Source organism: Triturus cristatus, chromosome 4_1 (assembly GCF_964204655.1).
Source record: "Triturus cristatus chromosome 4_1, aTriCri1.1, whole genome shotgun sequence".
NCBI classification, from domain to species: domain Eukaryota; kingdom Metazoa; phylum Chordata; class Amphibia; order Caudata; family Salamandridae; genus Triturus; species Triturus cristatus.
Genome location: NC_140585.1, coordinates 979,296,799 through 979,310,626, shown reverse-complemented (window position 1 = coordinate 979,310,626; position 13,828 = coordinate 979,296,799). Strand labels below are relative to the sequence as shown.

Here is a 13,828-nt window from a genome sequence, read left to right as displayed (position 1 = left end):
TCCTATTCACTGTTTAAAACAAAATCCAGTACTAAACCCTTAAACACAAACTCCATTGATATGATGAAAAAATACATGACACATTCAAAAGAGGTAGTTCTTTTGCAACCCATGGATCTCAGTTCTCAAACACATTCCTCATTGTTTTTAGTGTAGGCGCCAATAACAGAAAAAAAGAAAAAAGAATCCTTTCTTAATCTTAAATGCACCCACACATTACAGAAAGAAAGTGCCTTAAAGTGATTCAGTTCAGAGAGGGGCACTATTTTGGATTCTATTAATTCTATCTAACCATCAACAATTACACTATTATCTACACTTACTTTTGTCATCTGATCAGCATCTGGTCTGACTGCTGGGGTTACATTTAAAAGAAGTTTTAAGTGTTCTCTAACTTCTTCTGGGATATTCAAGAAAACACTTGAATTTAAACGACTCAGCTGTAGAAAAAAAATGAAATGGCATGAATGTTAGCAAATGCTTCTGTTCAAAACTGCAGATTTGATCATTCATCATAATATAAACAGGCACAAAAGGAAGGAATTTCAAAAGTCAAACTAAAATTGAATATTTAAAAAATATATATTGTTTTTCTTATACAAATGTAATCCTTGTCTTGTGCAGACGTATTGCTTTCTTTTACATTGCATCATTACATATTATTACACGTGTAAGCAAATATTTTATACATTTGAATTTCAACAATATATAATGGTCATGTGCTATTTCGTTTAACTTTTACTAATCTTGATTTGTTTGGCTCTGGTCTTTTTTATTCGGTGTTTTATTGCCTATGTTGTTAGGTTAGAATGTTGTAAGATGTGGCACCAATTTGCCCCATGAACTTATCTATGTGAGCATCTTGGATCCCTTTTCAACCATTTACCTCCCACAGCATTCAGATTCTACAGGGTTTATTCCTTTCCCTGCTCCTTCTGAACCTTGAAAACTGCTAGGTCCTAATTTCATTGACAGTCTATTGGTCTGCACCTCACTCTCATTGTTTCCTCCCAAAGGAAGGGCGATACTAAGCCAATAGTTTAGTGCCTTCTTCCATATATTGCTCGGAGGCAGTCCGATCCCTTCCAATGTAAGACTATGTTTTAAGACTTGGCGAGATCTAGGAATGTGTTGCCTACTTTGTTCCATCATGGGCGAGGGGAGATTTTTGTAGTTACTTTATCCGAGAATCTATGTACCCAGGACAGCTCCAAACCATGTGCATGAAACCTGACTCTGAACAGGAAGATTAGTGTGATAATGCAAAGTATTCTGTTACACCTTTTTGGAGTCATATAGGTTTTATGAAAATAATTATACTGTCTGTACTTGAACCTTGTGTTCCCCGATACCCTATGAACATATTCAAGGGTCCTTTTTTATTCAGTTTCATTTAGTTTCCTCCTTCGGGAGTCCTACCATTTGTTCCTTAAGTCCAATAGGTTACGTTTAATCACTGATGGGAGAGCTCAGTAGATCTTTGTTACCAATTTGCATCTATCCCCTTTTGAAGAGAGCCGGTGCAATGTCTCATGTATTTGGGGTTCCAGGTTTACCTGCCCACAACCTCTATTTTTCTGTTCAGATAACTCAGGCACATTTCATTATATCTTCGTAATCTGGGAGGCTGATACGGATTCAACCATGCCTTTCTATATGTGCCTTAACTATCGCAATATCAATCTTAAGTTCACGCACACAAGTAGAGAAGAACGTGTGTTCTAGATGGGAAAATCAAATCCAGTTGAGGCTATCTTCTGACGGTAACCTATAATTAGCCTACGGACAAGAACCACCTGTTAAAATATGACAGTTTCCATCACAAGCCATGAGAGAATATCTTCCTTATGACCTATTTTTAATTCACTGCAGTAAACTAGAGGACTTTAAGAGACCGGAAACGACTACCCCCAAAAGATTATTGAGAGATCATTTAAAGGAGCAAGGAATCCAAATCGAGAGGGCTTATTGGAATCCACACGATGGACTGAACAGGACCAACAATTGGTCTGTGTTACTACATGTAATCCAGCCTAGAACCAGGGAAGAACATCATACTCAATATAAGCTTCCTGAAATGGGGGAAAACATATTTTTCAACAAACTGGGTATTAGCCTAAAGGGTAGTCTAATACACACCAGAGAACAATTGAGAATACCAACATTAGACAAGACACCAACTTTATGGAATTTAGCATGATTGGTAGGCCACATCCCCTGCGGACAATGTAGCGGGTATCATCTCAGAAGCCCTACAAAAACCATTGATTTGAGCCTAAAGAAAAAATGGAAATTAATCATGCACCAACTAATTCTGTACGAGTGATTTACATGATAGCATGCCCTTGTGGTCTAAGATATATGTGTATGACCATGTGGAAAATCAAAACCGCTATCTATGAGGACTGTAATAACTTGCGATGTGCCCAAGGCCCCAAAAAAATATCTAGCCATTTAATAACAGAGGGCCAAACCATAAAGGATTTTAAGTGGGTAGTTATTGAACAGTTGGAACCACATGTAAAAAATGCAGAAGAATTTTGTTAGAGAAGGAAAGACACTGGATTTATTGATTGAAAACCAATACAGAAGGTTTACATGATTACATTCCTAAGGGGTCTTTACAAACTTAACATCATGAGGTCAAAGGGGTTGGAGAACCTGCAGAGCTAATCGAAATGAGCTCTAATCTTAGCCACCACTACATGTCAACATCCTAATTGGGCACACAATAATCCTTTCCACTCTTGAAGGATTTTAGGAATTTGATAACACTATGAATAAATTAATAAAGGCCTCTAGGGCAAGACTGTATACGAACTGTATAATTATTTTAGGTCAGGGCACTCTCCTTAAACAAGCTGGGTGTTTTTTTTCTTCGGCCATGCATATATGGAACAGACACTATAATGCAGATATTTCATGGATGATTCACTGCACAAGGGTGAGGCAAGTCACACAATGGCGTTCTCCGGTCAGCCGCGAGAGGATCGGAAGGACAAGAAGGCCACAAATAGTCTTTGACGAACACAGTGCAACAAATAGGTGCGATTTGCAAGTGCAGACACGTGGAGTAGTAAGTAATGGGGTCGTGCTCAGTGAGGGGATAATATCATCTGAACATAAGAATTACAAAAACATGGTGACTGCTTCCTGCGTTATCTACATTCTAGTGTGTGACAATAGGGCACACCTGTCTCCACCCACCACATGAACCATAAAGAGATTATACCAGTAAGATGTTTTTCATAATAACTTTGAATGGTTAATGGTTTGTGTTGATTGCACTATACTGTCACAAATGGCTTTTTCGTTTAATATGGCAATGGCTTTTGCCCGACAGTCATTAAAGAATTAATAATTATGGTGGTCTTTGGGCACAGTGTTAACTATGTGACACAATAGTAGATGAATAGATATAATTACTTTAAACTGAATGCATTATACATCTCTCTCAAACCCAAAGATACCCTACCGAGACAACACTAAGGAGGATTTGTAGTTATGCCTGACAGAATATGTGGCATGGCTGTGGGAACCCCAAATAGTGGTAGAAGATCAAGTAAAGAAGAAAAAGATTTGAAATGGTTTTGATAATATAGAGATACCAAGGGATTTACATGAGGTACTTATGAAAGCTGCATAAAATAGCTGGGAACTAAGGCAGCTGAATCATGTCGACCAAAGGACGCTAGAGTCACTAATTCCTCTAACCTAGCATCCTAATTTATTTATTTGTTTACTTTGCCAAGGTGCCCTTGACAAAATTGTTTATTGGGACACCTTAGACAATTTTAATAGCTTCAAGATCCCATAAAAATACATCAAAGAGCTCCCTTGCTTGGCAAGGTAGAAGACTACAAACTGACCAACGTGTCTATCATAATGCTATATAATATGCTATTTTTATACTCTTTGCGCTCACTTCCAGCCAAAACTTTGTGCTCACTTCCAGCCAATATTGGCAGAATATATCTACGCTCTTAGTTTAAACTGCACATCTCTCGTACACACCATTGTAACTTTTTTTTGTGCTAAGATGCATGCATCTGTTTCATATTTAATTCATGTACTCTGAAGTCCTTATGTAACGTAACTGGTTCTATTGTACAGCGATGAGACACCTTCGGGTAAAGTACGCCCTATATAAACAAGCATTTGCAATGCAAACGGTCTCGCATTTTTTAAAATTAGAGCTATTGGTGTTGTAAACGACAATGTTTTTAATTTATTTTGTTTGTTTGCAGTGGAGGATTGATTTAGAAATCAAGTGCACCATACACCAAAAAAAAAGCAAGACTGAAAAAAAGCAGTTGCATAGGTTTCTAACTTATGGTATCATTTGGGTGGGGGGAGGCAATTAAAAGCTGCAATTTGCAACTGGGTTACCTCTGCTTAATAGAAATTGTATAATATATTCTTGAAATGAAAGTAGGCAAGTTTGAACGTGCGGCATGCTAACGTACAGCACCAGAGAGAGGAGCACAGGCATTTATATATATATGAACTTGTGTAACAAACAAGCAACGGTCCTTCCCTAAAAGAATGCCAGCACGGCGGACGCCAACATCACTGATAATTTCAGCCAGGCCAATAATTTTTTTTTAGAAGATGAGACAATTTATGAACTGCGTGTAATAAAAGAATTTCAGGCTTAAAACAGTAACACCTACCTACCTACCAGTAATGGTGTTTTTGTTAGGCATACAAAACTGGCAAAGTTGAAGACTTTAAAGTTCCTGGCTGTAATACTTGCAAGATACTTCAGCCAGCTGCGTGGCGATAAACACGCGATTGCAGCACCGCACTGCATGCTTAGCTTGTGCAGTAAAACTGAAAGATTCTCCGAGCTGAAGTCAGGCGCTGTAGCTTTAAGAGTGCCCCCTTCCATCGGTCTCCACTGTACGCTGTGGCACACGTCCTTGCTGCAGATCACTGCATGCTCTGCAGTGTGCAGCGCTGCGCCCTAACCCAGCACCGCACGGCGAGAGGCGGCTGCAGCAGCCCTTCTAGGAAGGAGCCGCTCGGATCCGTCTCACCTGCCGGCCTCTGCCCTCAGGCCGCCAAATCCCTTCCCATTACGGTCACGTCATCACGGTTTCCTCATTAAAGACTCTGCGAGGCGCTTTCAATGAGACTGCTCTTGTGCACCCACCCTTCGTGTTATTTGAGGCCCCTGCACTCTTCATATGGGTTCAGGGACATCTTAAGGATTGTTGGGGGCCCTGGGCCAAACGTACTTTGGGGGCCCACGTTTGCAGCAGCTTTGGATTCATGATCCATTTAAGCTCTTTCATGCCCTCCTCGTCCAGGTCACAGACAGTGCACATACACACTTGTCCCAAATCCTGAATGTGTTTACAGCCATAGATGTGTGTTTTCAATATTGTAACACTAGAATTACTTCAAATAATCACGGTGACACCCTCCGTTTCCCGTATGTGAGGTCCTGTTTTGATCTAAAATAACTTTTTTATGGATGTTGTATGAAACATAAACGCATATTTGTCTGCAAAATGTCTAATACACTCACTCCTCACACACATTCAAAATAAATTAAAGAAAAATGCTATTTAAAACAATCTGTTTAAGAATTATTCAAGGTCCATTTGTGGGTTGTGAACTGTTACTGTTATAGGTATGCAAATAATGGGAATAATGTGCACAACTTAGTCTACTATTTGTCTATGCTGTGTGACTAATGAAAAATAAAAATATTTTAAAATATATATTATTCAAGGTCACCAGGGCAAGACTCTGCCGAACAGAGCTGGCTCTATCAAGGGGCCTGTAAAAGACTGGGGCCTGAGCCAGAGCCCACTTTGCCCTTGCCTTAAAACGTCTCTGTATGGGTTTGTTTTATGCAGTAGCGTAGCAAGAATGTTATGGATCCTGATGCAAGCAAGAAAACTCTCCCTTTGACAGCTATTGGGGTAATTGAATAGATACAGCAATTATTAAGGTAAAATGGGCCCCTGGTGCCCTGACATGTCGCTCTAGAGTTATGAATGCAAAGCGCAATGTTTATATCTGGGGTGAGGGGGTGCTGTTCCATCTTCTGACCTAATGGATTCGACATACGCGAGCGACCCAGACATGACGGACGCCCTCATCATAATGTGTTGTGGTTGAGTTGACTAGATTCACCGTAGACAGTAATTTGTTTGTGTAAGCTGGGTGGATGGAGCTGAGCGCATGCCGATGCAACACAGCTTTGGCACTAAATTAATTATTTCCAAGTCGTGCAATTAAAATCTTGCAATGCTTATACTTGCCTCAACGAGCAGTTGTTGCCCAAAATGGCAATGCCCCCGCGGGCGGTGGCGTTGGACTCCTTGAAAGGTTCTACTCATAGCCCTGACCATGTGGTAAATGTGACATATTTCCTAGACGCTGCTGAAGGTTGAACCCAATACGGGACAATAAATAATTAGGTGGGCCAAGCTCCCTTTGCTATGATGTGGCATTTATTTTATTTATTTATGGCCAATGCACTCTCAGGCTATTGTCAGCGCCTACGAGTCTACAAGACAGCACACACATTGACAATAAGTGCAAACACTAACATACCTCCATTGCTGGGTTTTTAGGAAATGACAGACGCCTACTTGTTTAGATTTTGCGATGGTTCCTCGGGTGCTTTTAGTGCACCAATCGGTTTCTGTTGATGTATCCATTCATTTCGATTTGCTCTTGAAAGGTTCTATTGACCATTGCTTCTGAAGTGTATAAATGTGCACGACTTCTTTCCTTTTCAGCTCTAGGTGTTCAATATCCCCTCCTATGGACTACTCGAAGTGTAAAACACAGGCTGATCAAGATTACGGTGCTGTTTACGTGAGGGTGACAAGACAAGTAAATGGATACAACTATGAAAAGGGGGAGACATGTATCTAATAAGGGACTCAAAACTAAATGCATGAATGCATTGGAGCAAACCTCGCCCAAAAATACAAGCAACGTGGAGGATAGAGGCATAGTTCCTGCAAAATGCCCAAGCATAAATGGCCAAATCGACCCTACCATAACAGTCACCCAACGGATAAATGAAGGAGAAGTGATCAGTCGAAAACCTGGTAAAACTTGTAAAATACTAACCTGGAATATCGCTGGGCTAGCGACCAAAGTAAAAGACCCTCAGTGGCTAACCTACATTAATGACTATGCCATAGTTTGTTTACAGGAAACATGGACAATAGAGGAGTTGCATATAATTGGCTTTCAAACATTTAACACCGCAGCGTGCATTAGTAAACAGGGCCGTAACAAAGGAGGACTATGAACTTATGTCTCCAACTCGGCAGGGGTCTCTCATGTGAAAGTTAGAGAGGTCAGCATCTATTATCAGATCCTGTCTATGAATTTATGTGGGCAAAGGGATGTAGTTTTAATAAACTTATATAATAACATTCCTAAAGCCCAGCAAACGAATGTCTTATCGAACTTGGGCACATCCTTAAAAAATCTTGAAGGAAAACTAAAGGGAGACATGTTTACTATTTGGATGGGTGATTTCAAGTGCTCGTTGTGCCAATTTAGCGAACAAGGTATTTGTGGGCTGGGTAACGAAAATGAAGATATACTCTCACATTTTTCACATACTTCTTTGGGAGATCTGTTGAACGACATAGCCTTCCAATTTGATCTTGGCAATGCAAATGAATTATGTTTGTCTCCCACTTTGTTTCAACCAACTTACAATGGAAGGGGATGTAATTCTACCATTGATTTTGTCCTAATATCCAACAGGTACTCCCGTAATGTACTCTCTTGCAAGACTCTTGACTTTTTTCTGAGTGATCATTACCCTATTTGCCTAGATCTCGCTCTAAAAGGGCAGGAGAAAAAACTTGATAGCAATTCGCAATATAACAGCGATATTTATCTTGCCAGCATAAACGGGTACATGCTAAATTGGACAAAAGTGGATCCCGGGGCATTCCTCCTAGGCCTGATTAATAATAGCACAGAGGATATAGCGACATGCCTTTCACAGGACAGGGAGGATAAAGATATAATTAACACTTTCCTTAAGATCTCAGTTGAGGCCAGGAAGCTATTAACAAGACAAAAACGACATGGCCAGCAATCCCCCCAGGGCTGGTTTGATAAAGAATGCACGAAGGCCCACACCCACTTAAAAAAGGCCCTGCATAACGTACCGAGATGCAGGGATAAAATAAGGCAGGCAAGATCCTTGTACCAGTTGGCGCAAAAAAAACGCAGGGCAACATTAAAAAAGGAAGCATGGGGCGCCTTACATGAGGCTTGCATAAACAAAGACAACACTGGCTTCTGGAAGGCGGTTAATGCTCCTTTTTTTAATAACAGAGAGACCGATATTATAGACATGGCTATTAGTGGTGATATGTGGGTAGATTTCTTCTCAGGGCTCTATAGGGACGAGACCATAGATGGTAATGTGACAGATATAGTTGCACTGAGAGTAGATGAAAACATTGACCGTGGACCGTTCCCACTAAAGATCAATATTACCCTTGAGGAAGTCATTAAGGCTATAACTGATAGTGCCTCAAGGAAAGCGCCAGGACCGGATGGCATCCCGGTGGATGCCTATAAATCTAATATAGGTCTATGGGCTCCTCTTTTAACTAATGTATTAATTAGTTGTACCTGATATGGGTTAATCCCTACCTGGGCCGATGCCATTGTGATACCTATATTCAAGAAAGGGAATAGAAATGAGCCTAAGTGTTACCGCCCGATATCTTTATTGGATGCTTTTATGAAAATAGCAGGAAGGGTTATTTTAAACAAGCTGGAGATCTGGGTCCAAGAGACAGGTGTTTTATCAGTCTTTCAATATGGTTTTCGACCAGGTCTAGGGACTATTGAACAGGGACTCAATTTGTCCCTGATAATTGACAAATATACAAAAGCGAAGAAGGGCAAACTTTTCCTCACTTTTGTGGACTTAAGTTCTGCTTTTGATTGCGTTAAACATGTCATGCTGTGGGACACTCTTAAAGACCTAGAGTTGGATCCTTCTTTGCTGGTGTTCATAAAGGAATTATATAGGGGGCAGGTGCAAGGGTAAAGTATGGGAAACAGGGAGAATGTTCAACCAGGTTCCCCATAAAAAGAGGGTTTAGGCAGGGGTGCATTCTTGCCCCTTTGCTTTCCTCCCTCTATATAAATAACTTGGGGCAGTACTTGAGCGAGTTCCATCATGACTATCCAACCATCAAGGGTACCCCTGTTCCTATTCTATTATACGCAGACGATGCAGTTATAATGTCGCAAACACAGCTGGGCTTGCAAAGGTCTGTCTCAAATTTTGTCGCCTATATGTCAGAGCGGGATTTAAAGGTAAATATCACTAAGACATTTACTATGAGCTGTGGGACAAAACTGAGAAAGACATGTGATATTTTTATTGATAATAAATAAATTGCAAGCACGGATAAATTCTCATACCTAGGCCTGACCGTGGATTGGAGGGGCTCTTGGGCAGCAGCCACGAACAGCAGAAAGTTGACCCTGACGAGAGCCATAGGAGCCCTTAGTAACTTTGCAAAAAAACTAGGTGGAAGACCAGTCCCAGAGTTTTTGGCCATCTAAATGCATTTCAATAGGCACATATGGGGTAGGCATATGGGGTACTGAATGCTCGGACCAAATACAACGCTGTGAAAATACTTTTTTGCGTTATTTATTGGCGGTCCCTAGCTCGACTGCCACTTATTGCTGTCACAGGGAACTTGGTCTAGCACATATCTCTGACACTATAAAGATTACCCCTCTCCTTTTATGGCACAAGATATGGGTATCGGTTGAGACGTGCTTCAATAGGGATGTAATTATGGACTGTCTTAAGTTGGACGGGGTGGCAAATTTGCCTTGGACTAGCTATATAAAAAAGATATGACACATGACATAGGCCACCCTGAATATTTTTATAATCCCAGTAGTTTGGAATCCGTTTCCAGAAAATCCCTTAAGACACACTGCTTGAACTACCTAGAGAACAAATGCTGGCTCATTGAGAGAGAAAAGAAATCGGTCATCGCAAATCATTTGATGTCCACTTGTATAGGTTTACAGCCCTACTTAATAGTGGTACAAAGCAGTTTTTCTCGTATGCTTTTGGCCCGTTTCCGCAGTGGGTCTTTCTTTAGGATGGTTACATTTCCTGATATTAATGATTGGACTAAACACCATCCTATATGCCCATGCGATGATATTTCTAGATTGACCACAATGCATTGCACCTTGTTCTGTAAATATTATGTTGCACCGAGGAATATTTTTTTATTGCCCATTTTTAGAAGATAGAAGTTAAAACAATGTAGAATAGCTTTTTTAAGATTACAGATGTTAGAAAATGAATTTATTATAGTGGCTACCTCTTCCTTTTTAACCCCTTCAGTGCCCATGACGAGATAGTCTTGTCATGGAGCGCGGTTGCGCTGTGCCCATGACGAGACTATCTCATCATGAACCCCGCCCGCTAATGAAACGCCCGGCACAGGGCGTGGAAAGGGCAGGGCACTGAAGAGGTTAAAAGCTGTCATAAGGTCTCGGAACACCATGTGAAGAAATCGTGAATAACCGGTGTCCCTGCACTTTCTTTTTTTTTTCTTTGTATATTTACATATATATATATATATATATATATATATATTCACTGAAAAAACCATAGGTTTCACACATGTTATAGTTAGCTGGACATTTTACTGATAAAAAACCAATGAAATTCCCCTGTTATAGTTACTGTAGGCAACTATAACTCACGCGACCGCAATCCTCTGCTGATGCTAATACTGTATTTAGACACTTATTTGCCCATGTCTTCTTCCATTAAATTTTAGCTATACATATATTACAAATATTTTTTTTTCATAAAGACACATATGTCATCAGCAGAGGATTACGGTCGCGTGAGTTATAGTTGCCTACAGTAACTATAACAGGGGAATTTCATTGGTTTTTTATCAGTAAAATGTCCAGCTAACTATAACATGTGTGAAACCTATGGTTTTTTCAGTGAATTTGCACGGTTTTTTAAATGCTAAGTTACTTTACGCCATTTGTGGCGTGCGCGCCCACTTAACGCAGTTCGTTCCGTGCGCGCACCGTGCGCGCACAGTGAGCACGCGGTGAGCTTCGCGCACCGCGTGTCCACGTTACGCTAGATGGGCCATGAACGCACGATGCGCATCGCGCACCATGCGCACATGGAGGAAACATATGATGAGCATTGTTGTGACTGGTAAAATATATGTTTTGTTTGCAAGATATAAGCCATGCACAAATGGTGCCCTAAGGGGGCCATTTGCACACGGGGTGGGGAGATTTTGGATATTTTTTATTTTTTTTATTTTTTGCTACCGTACGCGTACGGTAAGCGTAATCGGCGAAATTTACAAAAAAATTAAAATTGCCTTTTTCACTTGGGGGATCGTTGGGGACACCCCCAACATGGCTAGGTGCTTGGGAGCTGTCTAAACAGCCCCTTTACATGTTTTTACACTTTGTTTATCCTCCCCCCCTCAGAGTGCGAGAGAGAAAATGGCGGCCGCCGCTTCCTGGTTTCGACCGATTCGAATGTTTACTAAGATCTAACGGCCAATCAGAATCGCGCTCGCGCACGTCACCGTACGCGTACGGTAAGCGCACCGTAAGCGCACCGTAAGCTGGCTCAGATATATATATTGATTTAAAGGCTATTTTCTCAGAATCTACTGAACAGATTTACACCAAACCTACAAAAGGCACTTCCTTGACCTGGGGACTACCTCTCTGCCAAATTTCATTAAATTCTGTTCAGCCGTTCGGGCTGTAGCCCTGTCTAAAAGTCCTATGGAAAAATGCATGGGAAAAACGCGTTTTGGGACCCCCCTTTTATCTCAGCCCCCGCTTGACGAATCCCCCCCGAGACTTTCAGGGTAGGAGCGGAGCGTAGCGCCCCACCTATTTTGAAAAATTCGCGAGGATTCGTCGACCGGCGCCAAAGTTATTCAAAATAGAATGTTGCAGATTTCCTATGGAAACGTGGTCCTAACTATAACTACCTACTGGCGACCGCCAGTAGGTAATATATATGGATTATATTAAGTATTTCTGTTTTTATACTAACTGTATTTTTTATATTATTTCATTGATTGTATTTGAACTTGGAGAATTGCAGTTTCTTCTTCTTTTAATAGTTTTTTATCATTGTGCTCTTATGATTTTATGACATAGAATCGAATAAAGCTATTTTGATTGATTAATTGATTGATTGACAAGACCAGTCTCCTACATGCAAACCTTGGTAAACAGTTTGGCTGCTAGCAACCTATGGCTCGTTTACTCTATGTATTTATCCCAGCCTGGTACTGAATATTAGCTACCATTGTGATGCTCGCTGTCATTATTCGTTGCTGATCTACACAGGAGCTGCTCTATAACCTTGAAGTGATCGGCACTTAGGGTACAAGTGAGGGTTATTTATTTATCTCATGTCTGTGCTGGGATCGTGTCTTCATCTCGACACTAGTGTGGCGATGATGAGGGCTTTGATCATGTGGAAAGGTAAGCCCCCCCCCCTTGCGTATGGTTGATAAGTGGAATTAGTACCATGAAAGCCTGGTTAACAAAATCAAACCTACAATATCACTTTGTAAAACGGTTCCTGGTTGATATATTGGTTTCTCTCAATAGATGCCCTAAACCCGCGACGGGGACCTCTGCTGATATTTCCAAGAAATCTCACATATGCTTTCCTAGTCCATGCGCATTCCGGAGCTGAGTCTGGGGTGATGACTTGGAACTGTTCGGACCCATGAGCTCTTGACGGAAGCTCTTCTGCATTGCATTAACGTTTTGCGAACGCTGGAAGTGGCAACAAGTTGTAGAGGACTCGTTCACTAATTGCAAACGCAGTTTCACCAGCTACAGCTGCACATTCACATTGTCCTTGCCTGCCTGTCATGCACCAGTTAATGGAAATACCACCCATTTCTGCTCATGAAAAACAAACGTACCCATTCTAGCTAAGAAATTCGATGGTTGGTGTACAGAATGAGGCAAGATTCTTCCCCTGCCTTTGAAAGCTGGTGTGCTACCTCGATCCGTAACGTGTTGAGAAACTCGACTCATACAAGGCTCTTCCCCATCTGCTACTGCAGTGGAGTTACAAGAAAAAGTACTGATTTTTTTTGCCTGCTCCATTCCAATTGGGACATACCCCGGATGACACTGAGGCCCCTCGTTGTCTCCGAGTCATGTTTAATGCCAGCCTGTCTCTTGTGTGGCCCTCACAGTATCGCGTTGGCGCTGGTAACACAGTTCCACCCATCTCCTGCATACCAACAGAAAGTATAATTCCTGCACCCAAGGGCATGGCCAATAGTATGCCGCTGCATTGTGTCCCCCTCTCTGTCCCATGCACCAGTATATGTAGTATGTGCAGATCAGTAGCCTCAACCTCAATTACGATCCCCCGGGAGCAACCGAGTACTTAGTGCACGTCGTGGCGATGGAGATAAGCTGCATGCTTCATGGCACTGTCTGTCACAGTTGGACTGGGGCGGGATAATGGGCTCCCAATGAGCGCACCTTAACCTCGCAGTTCACCAGCCATTAAACGAACGTGGCCTGTACTGCCTGGGGGAAAAGCATGACCATCTGCGGCACTGCGCCACGTTTGCTGATCCAGATGCGCCATGTACAGGATCATGGGCTGTGTGGTCACAGCATCTTACCTGGCTCATGGCTTGAGTTTAGCAAGGCTTCCTTCAGCATCTGGTTGCTGCCACTCTGTACTTCCCTTGTAATGTCTCGAAAGGATAGCCTTTGGAGGCATTGGAGATTATTTTGCTGA

General features: G+C 41.6%; 1 protein-coding gene across 3 annotated transcripts in view; it reads right to left on the bottom strand.

Annotated features, from left to right (window-relative positions):
- SCYL2 (SCY1 like pseudokinase 2) overlaps positions 1-13,828 on the bottom strand; it is a 408,171-nt gene that overhangs the window by 285,961 nt on the left and 108,382 nt on the right. For all 3 annotated transcript variants that reach the window (XM_085653887.1, XM_085653888.1, XM_085653889.1), the window contains one exon: positions 324-440. In XM_085653887.1, coding sequence (XP_085510013.1) covers positions 324-440 — 117 coding nt within the window. The remainder of the gene's footprint in view (positions 1-323; positions 441-13,828) is intronic.